General features: G+C 38.8%; 1 protein-coding gene across 1 annotated transcript; it reads left to right on the top strand.

Annotated features, from left to right (window-relative positions):
- The first annotated feature begins 2280 nt into the window (after positions 1-2280).
- On the top strand, positions 2281-13970 carry ube4a (ubiquitination factor E4A (UFD2 homolog, yeast)). The gene is made up of 20 exons (XM_034867279.1): positions 2281-2400; positions 3618-3810; positions 4030-4206; positions 6087-6199; positions 6525-6677; positions 6821-6980; positions 7130-7332; positions 7582-7773; positions 7897-8230; positions 8433-8559; positions 8730-9037; positions 9254-9386; positions 9505-9695; positions 10061-10161; positions 10820-10933; positions 11533-11707; positions 11810-11990; positions 12162-12309; positions 12453-12610; positions 12785-13970. The coding sequence occupies exons 2-20, from the start codon at positions 3684-3686 to the stop codon at positions 12918-12920; spliced, it is 3231 nt and encodes a 1076-aa protein (XP_034723170.1). The 5' UTR covers positions 2281-2400; positions 3618-3683; the 3' UTR covers positions 12921-13970.
- The last annotated feature ends 1657 nt before the right edge of the window (positions 13971-15627 follow it).

The following is a 15627-nucleotide window of genomic DNA, read 5'->3' as shown; positions in this document are numbered from 1 at the left end:
TTAAAGCTGTTATGTTGGAAAACTAATTAGTTCATAACATTAACTCAAGGTGACCTAGATCTAGAGAAGTAGTTTTACTTGTCTAGCCTCGTCCTACTTTGTATTATAAGAGAATTTGAAAACATAATCTGACAGAGAACTAAAGATATGTCTTCAATTTAGATAGTTTAACTAACTTTCTACAGCATCCTAATCCAAATGCAGCACTGGGCCCAAAATGACTAAAGTCATTAGTACAAATACTGGAGATGCACATTACGTACAAAGCCTTTAGAAAATATTCAATCTGCTTTTCAGACATGTCATGGTGTTGCTGCTATTCAAATGTGTCCTCCGCCTACACAGTAGATACACATGCAAGCACAGAGAACAGAACAGGATTTTATAGATGTTATGAAAAGTGATTGCAGAAATCTCATTTGCAGGGTTAGAGTTCCATTTGACTGCCTTACTGCATAACACTGTTGTATCCACATTGATTTAAAAGGTTACAAATCAATAGTGATGACATTTCTGCCTTGCAAAATTGACCTACTACTTTTTGGGGGAAAGCCTGACATTCATTTGAATTCCTTTGACACTATGCATTTCAAGACATTTTCCACACAAACTAATCTCCTCTGTGCTTCTTAAATGATGAAATCAAATCAAATGATAAAAGCTGACATTATCACTGGGTGTCTCTGTTTAATCTATTTGACCAGCTTATTCATTTGTTGTGAAATGGTAACTGTGTGTGAGTTTGGTAGCAGTATGGAAAACGTTGAAAGACCAGACAGCCGGACTTTATATATATATATATATATATATATCTATATATAGATATATATAGATATGTATTTTTTTAAACTACACTGAATTGCATGGGGACATCACACTCCATATTCCAAAGCACATACATTGGAGACACTGACACCATCACATGTTTTAGTGAAAGGATTAGGCAAAATAATTAAAGGGAGCTTTTGTTAAAAGTCTAATTACAAAAGCCAATAAATGTAAGAATGTAACTGAGGTCAAGCATCAAAACTCAAGACCCGGTTGAGCTGGTTTATTCAGAGATGGAGTCTGCTGCTGCCCCCTGCTGACGGCCAGCACACATCAGAGAAAAGTCAGAGAACAACAAATACTGCCTCACCCAGCCAGTGTAGTCTGGCATTAGAGAAAAAAAAGATCAAAGTGTTTTTATTATTTTGTTCATTAAATTTAGGTGACATACTGTATGTTTTTGATATTTTGCTTATGCTGTGAAGGATGTCAAGTCTGTATCTCAAAAATATTATTAAAATATTTTTAAAAAGATGCACTTTTCCCTATTTCTTTCGATAAAAAGTGAATTTGTGTCTTATCTATTAGCTTATCTTCTTTCTTACACAACTGTTAATAATTTACAGACACATTGTATACACTGTTAATGTAGTTGAAACGCAAGAAATATTAGATTCACCTTTACATCTCTTGTTTAGAGTTGCATAAGTTTACAGTCCATACTACAGGCACACAGAGAACTACTAAAACGTTTCCATAATGTTTTCATGTTTTTCTTTTTATTAATTTAATGACAAATAACATGGTAAACATAAAACATACAAAAGAGAAAATGCCAGGGGATCAGAACATAGACAGAAATCAAAAATCACTTAAATATTATATAGGATATATAAATTCAGGGGTTTTGTAGCTTTCTTATTTTTAAAATGTAGGATTGATGTAATGTAAAGTTGCATTTCATTTCTAAAAATTAAAAAGGATGGTTCAAAAAATAAGCTCAAATTGAGGATATTGTATTGCATTTCTTTGGTAGCAGAGTAAGATAAAAAGCCATTATTCATAGGAGAGGGAAAATTGAGATCCAATATATTGGGAAATACATAGCCCACAGACATATTGCCAAAATACAAGATTGGGTACTAATAATAACCGTGAAATACGTGTTTCCTACTCATAGACTGTATAATAGGAGTAATTAATAATATACAGTCTATGTTCCTATTGATATAACCATAGACAGTTAAAGAAAGAACCTGACTTCAGACCATATACTGTCAAAATACAGTCTATCAGACCTGGACAGGAAGAATATCTGGTGATTACCTTCTAAATATCAGATTTTAAATAAGGTTAAAGAAGTGACTTTTAAAACGATTCATCGTTTTTATCCCTCCAACATATGTCTACAAAGATATAAAACTAACATTGATGTGGTATGCTCATTTTGTCAAACGGTTCCATAAGATTCATGTCATGTTTTCATGTTTTGTAAAAAGTTACTCAGCAAAGAAAACGCTCCGTCTCGTTTTGATGACGTATACAATTTCAGTTCACTGAGGAACTGCCGCTAGTTTCGTAGAGGCAATTAAAAAAAAAAATCAAAAACATACACTTCTTCTCGCCAAACAGGTAGGACAGCCCTCTTTTTCGTTTGTATACATTATTTAGACTGATAATATGCAAAATCCATCTAACAGAATATAACACCAATGCTGAAATAGAGTCGTGGTGACCCCATGACAGCTTAGCTAGCTAGCTAACTAGCTAACCAACCTAGCCCTGATGCAGAACGGTCACTGCTACTAGCTAACCCTGCTAGCTAGTTAGCCAACTGGCGTCAAGTAGCTAAAGCTGCAACTTAATTGCGTAACGGTGACATGACACTTTTGAAATAGCGTAATTGTGTAGGCGGTTGGAAAGCTAGCTCCACAAATTAACACAAGTAGAACTGTACGGTGCTGAGCTGAAGTGATGGGTAACCGTGACAACACATGACACCCAGTCCATATCCTCACTGTAAGCAGGAGTAACGTTAGTTGTGTTGTTGATTGCCATTTCATGGCATGCTAAAAAGTTTCTAACGTCGTCAGAGAGGAAATACGTAACGGAACGTACGGAAGAAAATAATAAATCAGGAGTAAAAACATCAGGATCAGGCACCCAAAAAAGACATTTCTATTCAATTCAAGGAAGTGTTGACTTTTTGAGAAGGATGTTGATTGATATCGAAGAGCACGTCCTCCTTATAACATGCTGATAATATGAGGTAAAGACAGGGAATGTTTGCAGAATTGCACATATGCAGAATTGCACAGGTGCCTGTTAAGATTATTGAGCACATCTGGACTGTAGGACCTGGGCAATGAGGGACATAATCCTGGAGCCAGTAATGCCTCATAAAGAATGCAATCTGCTGTAAAACCTCAATGAGTGAAGAAAATAGAAAATATTTACATTTAATAAGCTGGAATCAGTTTTGAATCATAAAAAATGACTAATCGCTTATCAAATTAGTTGGTGATTAATTTAATAGCTGACAACTAATCGATTAATTGCTTAATCTTTGCAGCTATACTATTATGGCACATTTTGATGTGAAGTAGGTACCCAATTTTGTAAAAAAAAAAAACGTCAGTTGAGACACAAGTTCCACTTAATTTGAATGTAGATATGATAAAAAGCTATCGAGCTGTTAATGATAAGGTGCTGAAGTTGTGCAGCTCTGTATTTGACTGCATGGTTGGGGTGATGAAGATAGTGGGCCAATGATGGAAAAGGATGATGATTATGTGGAAATACAATGCATATGCTCTTGCTCACTAAGCTCTTGTACCAACGCCGCTTAGGTGTTCTGTCCGCATTGCTCCTTAAGACTGGGATCTTGGATGGAGTGAGTGTTTAGCCCCAATGAGATGACTGACCAGGGCAACAACAACCAGAATATCTCCTGCAACCCCTTCGCTGCCCTCTTCAGCTCACTGGCTGATGCCAAGCAATTTGCATCAGGCCAGAAAGCAGAGAAGTCTGCTGAACCCCCACGTAAGTAAACTTTTGAGAGCTACTACAATCCTCTATGAAGAGGTATGGTCAGTGCTAGTTTTGAGGGATCGCAAAGTCAAAATGTATATAAACGGATACATATATAACTTCTGTGAAATTGTGAAGAAAGAAGAGTCAATGTTTTTTACTTGTAAGTATAGGTCGTACTAACATCTGCCTTAAATGTTTCATACTTACCCTCTGTATGTTGTATCACAGTGGAGGACTCAGGAGAGAGCCATTCCGAGTCAGAAAACTCTGTGTCAGACAGCGTTGATGACAATGACGACTCTGTGGCAGAGATCAGCCGCTCTTTCCGGTCCCGGCAGGAGCTGTGCGAACAGCTCAATGTCAATCACATGATCCAGCGAATATTTCTCATCACTCTGGACAACAGTAAGTAAAAGGAGGAAATAATCAGACTTTGATCTGTAACTTGTACCCCTTTCATACAGCATTTGAATGTAGTAACTATTGGGTCTATTGAATACATGTTGACAGCTGTCACAGTTTAACTCCAGTCTGCATTGAAGTTCAAAAGACTTAATTGAAAAAAAGTTACAGTGAATTACGTTGAATAAATTCGACATAAAGGTTAAGTTTCGGTGTAACTTCTCTTTCTTTTTTTCTTCTTTTTTTAACCATTATTTTTTGGGCATTTTTGGGCCCATTTTAGATACATCCCAGATGCTGGTCCGACCCTCGTCACAGTCTAAATGGGGTACTGCACATTATCTCATATGGGACAATGTAGAATGCAAGCTGTTTTTTTACTTTGAACTAGTGCTGTCAAACGATTAAAATATTTAATCGTGATTACTTGCATTAATATCAGAGTTGACTCGCAGTTAATCACACATTTTTATTTATTCTAAATATCCCTTGATTTCTTTTTGTCCCCATATTTTTTCTTATTTTAAAGCTCTTATCAACATGGAAAAGTGGATTGGCTTGGTTTATGCAAATGTTTTTTATTGAAAACAACATTGGCATATAGCTTACTGTAGTGTTCAATTTCACACATAACATTCAAACTTGGAGCAAATAATCTCCCACACAATGTAACACTGTCCATCAATAAAAGGGTGAAAAAAATACTTTGGCGGGGGGGCTCAGCTGTGTGCTCGGCCATCAGGTGGTATTTCAGACTGGATGTGCTCTGATGATTGCTCCGTTCACAGTGACAAAACACACAGATCACTTTGGTCTTGTCAATGGAACCATTTGGCAACTTTTAAAAAGTAAACTTTTGATTCCGAATCTTATTGACATCCATCTCGACGTCTCACGCTCGCCATCCACTCAAAACGTAACGTTACTACACTTTTGCATGTTCTTTGTTTCTAGTCTAGCTAGATCCGGTGTGATGTTGTAATTTTTGTAACAATACTAGTTGTTGCAACAGCATGGAAAAAAAAACTACGTTTTCTAGGCCAAAAAGAATCTTAATCCCGCGATAATAAAATTGACGCTGTTAAAATGGGTTTGCGGTAAAGCCATTAATAACACATTTAACTGACAGCACTACTTTGAACATACTTTTTTTGATTACGCTAACAGCGTGATTGTCTCTGTAGCTTTGTCATTTGTTTTGTTTTGGTCAGTGACTGACGCTGGCCTTAGTCTGGTTTCTGGGAAAAAAAGTGTGCTATAGGTTTGTTAAAAGGCCCCTGATTACGTTTGTCACAGCTGTAGCAGTCATTGTGTTGCTAAACAGGGTTTTTCTGTTAGGACACCAGTGTAAAACCCTCGGAGTGCGTTGGGGTTGCAGAATAAAGTCATATAATGCATGATGACCCTTTTACATTTCCAGTAAACCACTTTTCCCTGAGATTCTTGCTTCAACCTGGAAGGGGCAAACAGGTAGACAGTTAGAAAGACAGGCAGACAGACAGGCAGACGTCTGATCATGTACCTAAATTAGCTGTTCTGGATGGTGCTAGCTGTTTTGTAAATACAATTCTAAGTTTCCTGTAACAAATGACTCACTGCAACAAATGACTCACCACCCCTTAAGACTATGCAAAGACCTTGCACACTTGGATCTGCCGCCTCGGTTGGAAATAAAACAGAGTATGGTACATACATGCTGTGCATTAACTTTGTGTGTTGTGTGTTTTATTTATTCAACGTTTGCCGTTAATGCTGTTGATTATTTCCTCAACCACAAGTAATCCAGTATTCATGCTTGTAGTGGTGTAAACTTCATGGGTTGTTATGTGTAATATGATTCAAGCAGACTTTATTTTAAGCACAACGGTTTTATTCACCCCTAGGTGACCCTAGTATGAGAGGAGGAAATGGGATCCCCCCTCGCTGTGTTTACCTGGAGGAGATGGCTGCTGATCTGGATGGACAGGACTGGCTGGACATGGACAACATAGAACAGGTTAGATGTCAACGTGTTTTTTTGTTTTTGTTTTTTTAAATCTAATCACTCTATTCTTCCCATGTCTTGTTTCCCCTCATCTCAATAAACCACAAAATGTTTGGTATAACTGGTGAGGAAATGGCAACCTTAAAGCAACACCAAGGGCAACCTCCATCAGACCGAAGAAAGAGAGACATGTTTGATTCATTATGTAAGAAACGGATACCGAAATGTAAGGAATTGCTTGACATATGAGTTTGTATCTGTTTAGGTGCTTAGGAAATGTATGGGTGAGTAAGCAAATGTGGAAAATGTTGTACACGGTCTGAATTGTGTCCTCCAGGCTCTGTTTAACCGTCTGCTGGTACTCGAGCCAGGAAACCACCTCATCTACATGACGTCATGCAGCGCTGTTAACCTGTCTGCTGACCGTGATGCGGGAGAGAAGTGTGCCATCCCTTACCTCTTCGCTTGTTACCAGAGGGCCAAAGAAGAGGTGCAAGTTTTTTCTTACAGGACTGTAAATTGTAGCACTATTTGCAGAGATTACCAGCTTTTAATAGACTTTTCTCGGTAATTGGAACATAGAAATAACCCATGCTCTTCCATAATTCAGTGACTTGATGATCTGTGCATTAGGTGACGAAGGTACCGGATAAGTTACTGTCGTTTGCTGTTCGCTGTAAGAACCTAACAGTTTCCAACACACGGACGGTTCTGCTCACCCCAGAGATCTACATCAGCCAGAATATCTACGAACAGCTTCTAGACCTGCTGCTGGAAGGTTTCAGTAGAGCACGTAGGTTCAGGATTGTTTTTTTTTTATTTGTATCGTATCACATACATATTTTATATGTATGTGTATTTGACTTATTTCTCTTGTTGTCTTTGAAAAGCTTTGCTTTGAGTTTTGTCTTCTTCGTTTCTTACAAAGTCGCTGTGTTTCAGAGCCAGAGGAGGTGGTTGAGTTTGTGGAGGAGGCCATTGCTGGCCTGCTCTCCGACCAGGAGGTGCGTACATTCGAGGAGGTGATAGTACCAGTGTTTGATATTTTCCAGGGACGCGTCAAAGACTTGGATCTGTGCAAGCCTGTCCTCTACTCCTACCTGGATGTGCTGCTCTATTTCAGCCACCATAAAGATATTGCAAAGGTCAGGAGGTACACAGGGATGTTTGCAAATGTTATCGTAAATGTGCCTACTCACAACAACTGTTCATTTCAGTGCCCACTTCAAATGAGTAATTTACGATAATGTACAGTAATCACATAGTCAGCTACACAATAATGGCATAATATTTCACAGTGCCACACCTAAACTTTTCATGTTCTTTTTTTTTTTAGTGCTCCCAACTTTTCAAATCCGTTTAAAAGTTTCCCCCCCCCACCACCCCTATCCTAGGTATTGGTGGAACACATTCAGCCTAAAGACCCAGCTAATGGTTTGCAGTACCAGAAGACCTTGCTGGGAGCAGTGTTGAGTATCTCCTGCTTGTTGAAAACTCCAGGTGTGGTGGAGGGACATGGCTACTTCCTGAACCCCTCCCGCTCCAGCGCCCAGGAGACAAAGGTCCAGGAGGCCAACATCCACCAGGTAAACAAATTCTCTTTGATGTTGTTTTGCTTGCCTTTTTTGTTGTTGAAAAAATAAACATTAATTGAATGTCAAACTACAAATGTCTCAGGCCTAATGATGTTTACTCCTGTTGTGTTGCAGTTTATGGGTCAGTTTCATGACAAGTTGCACCAGATCTTGAAAAACTTGCTCCAGCGGTCTGATGAGACACGCCACTTGCTGCTCACATGGTTGGGCAGCTGTCTGCAGGCGAATGCTGGCCGGGCCAAGATATGGGCCAATCAGATGCCAGAGATCTTCTTCCAGATGTACGCTTCAGATGCATTCTTTTTAAACTTGGGTGCAGCACTACTGAAGCTGTGCCAGCCCTTCTGCAGGCCGCGGTCGGCCAAACTGCTTACCTTCAACCCTACCTATTGCACCCTCAAAGAGCTGAGCGAAGAAGAGAGGCGCAATCGTAATGTGCACATAACAGGTATTTGAAAATGACGGTCAAATAACCTTTCCTTTTTACCATTTAAAAGACCTTTTTTAATATTTAAATGAATCAGTGTTAGTGGCAGCAGCTCTGCTGTGTTTTAGTAAATTTTTAATAGCAGTTCTTTTAATAGCAGTTGGATTTTCCAAGAATATACATTACATGTAACGCCTAAATTATCCCCATTGTCTCTTACTAGGTCTTGACAAGGAAACCTGTTTGATCCCTGTGCCCCCTCAGCAGCCGGTGGAGTCCGCACAATCCTACAGCCTGCTGACTGAAAACCTCGTCCTCACACAACTCACCCTGCATCTTGGCTTCCACAGGTACATAACTTTAAACAAGCACCAACACATCTTCCATTAAGAAGTTAAAAAGTTCTGTTTCACAGATCCTGCAGAAATGTAGTGTACTGTATGTCCTTTATGTTCACACCATATGTCAGCATTAACCAGTATTGTCTTTATCCATTGGTGTCCATGCACTTGTGACTCAGACTCCACGAGCAGATGGTGAAGATGAACCAGTCTCTTCACCGGCTCCAGGTGACGTGGCAGGAGGCCCAGCGAACGGGCAACCCAATGTCGGAGCAGCTCCTGGAGCAGTTTGAGCGTCTGATGATTGTTTACCTGTCAACCAAAGCTGCCACCACGCAGCCTGCAATGCTGCAATGCTGCCTTAACCTTCAAGCTTCTACGGCTGCTCTGCTGGTTCAGCTTAGTTTGGGGAACCAGGGCCCTGAACATGTAGCACTCAGTTTCCCCCTGCCCTCCCTACAGAATACTGTGCTCTGCTATGTACCAGGTAGGCCAGATCTTCTTCTACACTACAAATACAGTGGAACAAAAAGCGAAACTTTATCTTTGATTGTCTGACTGAACCAAGGGGTTTAGGGGAGTCTGAACTGTAATTTCTCTTAATTGTGGGTTGGTGGTTAGTCACTCTTAGTACAATTATTCATTCATGCTGAACATTCATTCCTATGATATTCATAACTTAAGAGGGCCTTTTGTTTGTCAGAGTTTTTTGCAGAGAACTTGGGAGATTTTTTCATCTTCCTGCGTCGATTCGCAGATGATGTTTTGGAGACTTCTGCGGAAAGTCTGGAGCAGATTCTTAACTTCATCACTGTCTTCATGGGTAATGTAGAGAGGTACGTGACTTAATCTATCATGTCAGTGGTTGGATGAAAGGAAAAATTGTGAGGCCCAAGAGAGCTTGAATGGTGCAAATGTTTTTTTTCAATCCCTCCTGTTTTGTTTCTACAACAGGATGAAGAACCCTCATTTAAGGGCAAAGCTTGCAGAGGTCTTAGAGGCGGTGATGCCCCACATGGAGCCTGTAGCTCCTGGTGCTGCTCAGCCAATTGTGTTCCAGCGAGAGAGAGTCTTTTGCTCCTATAGACATGCACCTCAGCTGGCTGAGGCCCTCATCACTGTGTTTGTAGACATTGAATTCACAGGTATTGTATTCCTCACAAATATGTACTTGCTTGTAGTTGTAGATGGAAGCATATAACTGTATTGGATGTAGCCATTTTCAGATTGCCTAACAGATTCTGTTACAAGTATGCACACTTGAAAAGAGTAAAAAGAACCTGATTAAAGGCCATCTTTGATTAAAACATTACAATTACATTCACAATAAGAAATAAAATAAACTGACTCTTTGGATCACTTTGGGTCTTTATCTAGTCAGGTGAAGAGTTTTGTTTGTGTTTGTATGTGTTTAAGATAATCATCAAGATAAGGAGAGAAGCTGCATGAAGTGAAACCAAATACCGGTTAGCAATGTTTGATTTTATTTAGTTTTTGTCTTCTTTCCCAGGTGATCCCCATCAGTTTGAACAGAAATTCAACTATAGAAGACCCATGTATCCCATTCTCAAGTACATGTGGGGTAAAGATAACTACAGAGAGAGTGTCAAGGTAATAACACTTTTCATCAGAGTAAACTATTAAAATTATAATAATATATAAACAAAATTTAAGATAGTAGTGAAAACTTCAATTAAAAAAAAAATTGTTGTTCAACCAAGTAACTGTTTTCACCTTGTGAATGTGGTCTCTGTCTGTGGACAGAAGTGCCAGAAGTAGGGAAGGGGCTATTTATATTTTGTGGTGAATGTACAGTACGCAAATTGGCTATAAATATAATAGTATAAAAATCTCAATCGGCTATACGGTGTATTACGAAGTTTATGATAGGGCAAATTCATCAATAGCAGTCATTGATTTTTGGTGAACAGCAAATAAACTCCTTCAGAAGGCCTCTGTTTTTCCTCACTCTCACCACATCTCATTCAAATTGCTTTCTATTGAGTAGGAAGGATTGGGAGAGGAAAGAAAACGTCCTGCGATGGACTGATTAACTATCCAGGATGTGAAATTTTATTTCACTCAATGCATGCTGAGATAGGCATCGACCATTTAGGACCCACAATAGCACTTATGTAAAGGCAAGAAAGTGAATGAGGGTAAAAACAGGCATGCATGGTTTGCAAGTTGATAATATTGGGAAACTGTAGATTATGAAGCAGATTGATTCCAATGTGCTCTTCATCTAGTGTGACATCTCTTGTTTCAGCATTTGGCGCACTATGCATCTGAGAACCTGGAGGCCATGAATCCCCCTCTGTTTCTCAGGTTCCTCAACTTACTGATGAATGATGCCATCTTCCTACTGGATGAGGCTATTCAGGTAAAATCATCCATACATGCAAACTTTACAACAATTTTAGCAAATAAGCTAAATAATAAATAAATAAATAAAATAATGTATTTAATTAGTGTTAAAGATTGGCTTTGCATAAGCACAAATTACTGCACACAACTGGGGTTTCCCTACAATAAGAAGGCTTAGGTGCAGCACCCGAGCCATTCAGATCTAATGATTGTAGTTTGTCCCCAGTGGACGTCTTCATCAAGTTTTGTCTTTTAGCAATTTAATTGTTATTTATTTATTTAATATTTGCTCTAGCTTTTCCAATGTTTTTAGACACAGATGTGGTAATAATAATGGTTCAAAATTATATCAAATTGCATTTCTTTTAATTGAAAAACGTAACATTTTCTTGAGGGAGGACCCCACAACCCCCCTGCCAAACCAAGGGAAACACAAGGAGGGACTTTAGCCCAGTTTTGGTCAACTATGGAGACACAAACTTGTTTATTAAAAATGCTAATTAATTTAAATCCTCATGACTAATAATTTATTATTTTAGCTGTGTTTTTTTTTGGTAGTAGTCAGTTTTTGTTATTAGCCCATCAAAAAAAATAAGTGAACATTTTATCTTGTAGTACCTGAGTAAAATCAAGGTTCTGCAGTTGGAGCGGGATCGAGGGGAGTGGGAAGGCCTGGCCCCCGATGCTCAAAGAGAGAAGGAGTCAAGTCTGCAGATGTTTGGACAGCTGGGACGCTTCCACAACATCATGTCAAATGAGACCATCGGCACACTGGCCTTCCTCACCTCAGGTGAGGCAGAAAAGATTCAATTCTTATATCCATTTTCCAATTAAAAGTTTGTCTTCATCTGTCTCATGTGTATTTCTCTTTTATCATTTTCCTCATTTCCAGAGATCAAGGGGATCTTTGTGCATCCCTTCCTGGCTGAGAGAATAATCTCCATGCTCAATTACTTCCTGCAGCACCTGGTGGGCCCTAAGATGGGTGCCCTTAAAGTTAAGGACTTCAGTGAGTTTGACTTCAAGCCCCAGCAGCTCGTTTCTGACATCTGCACCATCTACCTGAATCTAGGGTACGTTGTTAACAACTCTTTGTGGAATTATGAAATAAACTAACACAAAACATATAGCGTTATTTCGTTGATGCCATATCCTCTGGAGAAGAAATACAGTGGCACGTAGCTAAGGACAATCACTATTGGGGTTTCCAGTTGAAAAAAAAAGTTTGTTTCTGTCTTTGGCAGTGATGAGGAGAATTTCTGTGCTACTGTCCCAAAGGATGGACGATCCTACTCTCCTACCCTCTTCTCTCAAACAGTTAGGGTACTGAAGAAGATAAACAAGCCTGGGGACATGATTGTGGCTTTTGAACTCATTGCTGATAAAATAAAGGTATCATTTGACTTGGAAACGGCTACTAAGATAACACTAGAATACTTACAATGCAAATATTTTTTTTTTTTATAAACCTGTGCAGTATTCACTGTGCAGGTGGAAACACTGAAACCGTTTTTGTCTTTGTGCCTCTGTTTTAGTCCCATGCAGATAGACAGCAGCAGGAAGAGGAGACGTATGCAGATGCCCCTGATGAGTTCTTGGATCCCATCATGTCTACTCTGATGCTCGATCCTGTTCTTCTCCCTTCCTCAAATGTCACAGTTGACCGCTCAACTATAGCAAGGCATCTCCTCAGGTTAGTTACTTTCTACAAAGCACCTCTTCTAAAATCATTGTCATTATTTGTCCTTTTTGTAAGCAGAGAAGTTGGGATGTGAATGTAATTTAATTAAACGCTATTATGTATACCAAAATCTTTGTGTGCAGGAGTCAAATAAGTAACCATTTACTAATTATGTCCTCCTCGCAGTGACCAGACAGACCCTTTCAACCGCAGTCCTCTAACCATGGACCAGATCAGGCCAAACGAGGAACTCAAACAGCAGATCTTACTGTGGCTGGATAAGCATAAGCAGGAGAAGCTGCAGCTGGAACCCAGTGGCTAGCCGTGTTCCCTCGCTGTGATAAACAATGACTGCATCCCTGTTTTCTTTCCTGGCTCACATCTCGCGTGCTCCTCTGCTTCTTGGCTAATCCATGGTGTGCTTGCCTCCGCGGATTTCGTCTGACTCCTCTGGTCAGACAAACATTGCATTAGCCTTTACATGCAGCCTTCACGCTCTGTGGATTCTCTCTGTGACAACAGTCCAGGCAAACTGTAGACCACTGGCTAGGGGACAACTTCAGAATCCATACCAATCCACACAGTAGCTGTTCAACTCCCATCATGCCCTATGATAACATAAGTAGGGTGGTACAAGCGCTGGTTCCTCTCTCCCAGAATACTGTGTATTAATTAGTTATTATTACAATGGGAACTGTTGCCAGAAGTATCTGTTTCAACAGGACTCGTTGAATTTACTGTATGAACTTCTGACTGACCACCTGGCCCTTACCAGATTTTATACTGCAAGGTAAGTATTTTTTGGGAACTCTTAAGGCAGAAAAGGGATGGAATTTTTTATGATTTCATATTGATTTCACCTTAATGAAGAATTCATTATGCATTGCCTTTTAAAGTTCTTGAACACCCTACATTTCAGCACTTTGGGATTAACTCATGCAGCATTGTAAATAAAATTAGGAATTAAAAGCAAGACACAGGTAAAACTGAATTAAATTGTGTGTGACTTTTATTTTAGTAGAAATAATCTAGATTTACTTGGAGATGTTCAATAATATTGTCCATTGTAATAAGACACAAAAGCACAAAACCATACTGTGTAGACTCTTTTTGTGTATTTTAACATATATAGATAAGTGTCTTTGCATCTTCTTTGCACCTGCCTTTAATCAAGCAAAGCAATTTTAATTATAAATTAAATATTGTCTCAGATTTATGAACTCTCCGCTTAGAGCTACAGATGACGTTATGCATCATGACAAGTAAACTGACTTATGTGTCAAATCTGTGAAGTGGCCCTTTAAGAAACTGAAAGCAATGATTATGACCAAAAATTGACTGCTCCTGGCCCAAAAAGGCAAGACGATGCTATCGAAACACTGCTTTCAATTTCAAGTTTTGATTGTTCATACTGGAAAAACATGGTGGCTGAAATATTATCACATTTTTCCTTAACTGTCCAGCTAACATGACAAATAAGCCATGCATTTGCGGAACCATAATTCATAATAGGTCATTTAATTTCATTAAAATGTAGAGACAGCAAGTCTAAAAATTCCCTGATTTGTTTGGTTCATCTTTCACTGACCAAAATGTATTCCGGCTACTTTATTTCCAATAACATTAAAGATCACAATATTTTCTCAGTTTAATCCTATAAACCTCTAATTTTATTTAATTTTAAAGTCATTACAATTACCAAATTTCTTGTGATTGAACAAAAAAATGTTTGCCAGAATATAGGGTGTTCAATAATGTTTGACCGGCAATGTGTATAATAATCATTCTCATCGTTTGAATTAACATTCACCAGATTAACTGACGTATGCTGATCTAGCATTTTAATCAGAATATTGTTGTTGTGTGCAAGCATAGTACATAAACATGTGGGCAAACAAATGATCAATAGAATCGGTGCCTGACACCAAGAGCCTTGCAGTAAATGTCAGCGAATGAGGTTCTGACTTGTTTTATACTCTCAAGAGACGAAATTAGGAGTTTGTTTCTTTAGTGTAAACAGGGAGCTGTGGGTAGAATATAAAAGAGAGAAGATCTGAAAAAGATGATCTGTTTTTGAGTAGCTTTTTCAATTAAAGAGTTTTAATTCAAAATCAAGTGTGGTTGTATTAAAAGACAAAATGTAAGAGACAGATTATGTATTTGTTGGCATGCCCTCATACTGTTTGTTGACTACCACCGGAATGATTACATGGGTTAAATTATAATGCAATATTTTTGTTTTTAATTGTGATTATAAAATGTTTATTTTGGATGTACAGTATGACTAAAAAATAAAACTAATGTGTGTTATATAAGACATCGCTATGTTCTCTTTCAGAAATATCACGAGTTCAGTCCGAAGCTACATACTTTTAATATTTGTGTTTTTGGATATGGATAACAAATAGAAAAAGAGATATCGATAAAATATTATTGAGATTTTTAAACATGTTGCAATGTGTTGCAGTGTGTTACCTTTTTTTCCAAATTCAAATTGTTCCCAATTTCAAATGATGTCCCCAAAAGGAAACTTTGTCAACATCAGTTTTATCTGATAAGATACATTTCTGTTTGTCCATCTCACTTCAATTTTATTGTTGCAAAATGGGTTTGGCAAGCAGACAAACTGGCCAACACATACACTCACCGGCCACTTTATTAGGTACACCTGTCCAACTGCTCTTTAACACTTAATTTCTAAGCAGCCAATCACATGGCGGCAACTCAGTGCATTTAGGCATGTAGACATGGTCAAGAGAATCTCCTGCAGTTCAAACCGAGTATCAGTATGGGGAAGAAAGGTGATTTGAGTGACTTTGAACGTGGCATGATTGTTGGTGCCAGAAGGGCTGGCCTGAGTATTTCAGAAACTGCTAATCTACTGGGATTTTCACGCACAACCATCTCTAGGGTTTACAGAGAATGGTCCGAAAAAGAAAAAAAATGCAGGTAGCGGCAGTTCTGTGGGCGGAAATGCCTTGTTGATGCCAGAGGTCAGAGGAGAATGGCCAGACTGGTTCGAGCTGATA

Source organism: Etheostoma cragini, chromosome 3 (assembly GCF_013103735.1).
Source record: "Etheostoma cragini isolate CJK2018 chromosome 3, CSU_Ecrag_1.0, whole genome shotgun sequence".
Lineage (NCBI taxonomy): Eukaryota > Metazoa > Chordata > Actinopteri > Perciformes > Percidae > Etheostoma > Etheostoma cragini.
The sequence above is the reverse complement of the archived record's forward strand: the minus strand, read 5'-3'. Positions and strand labels throughout refer to the sequence as shown.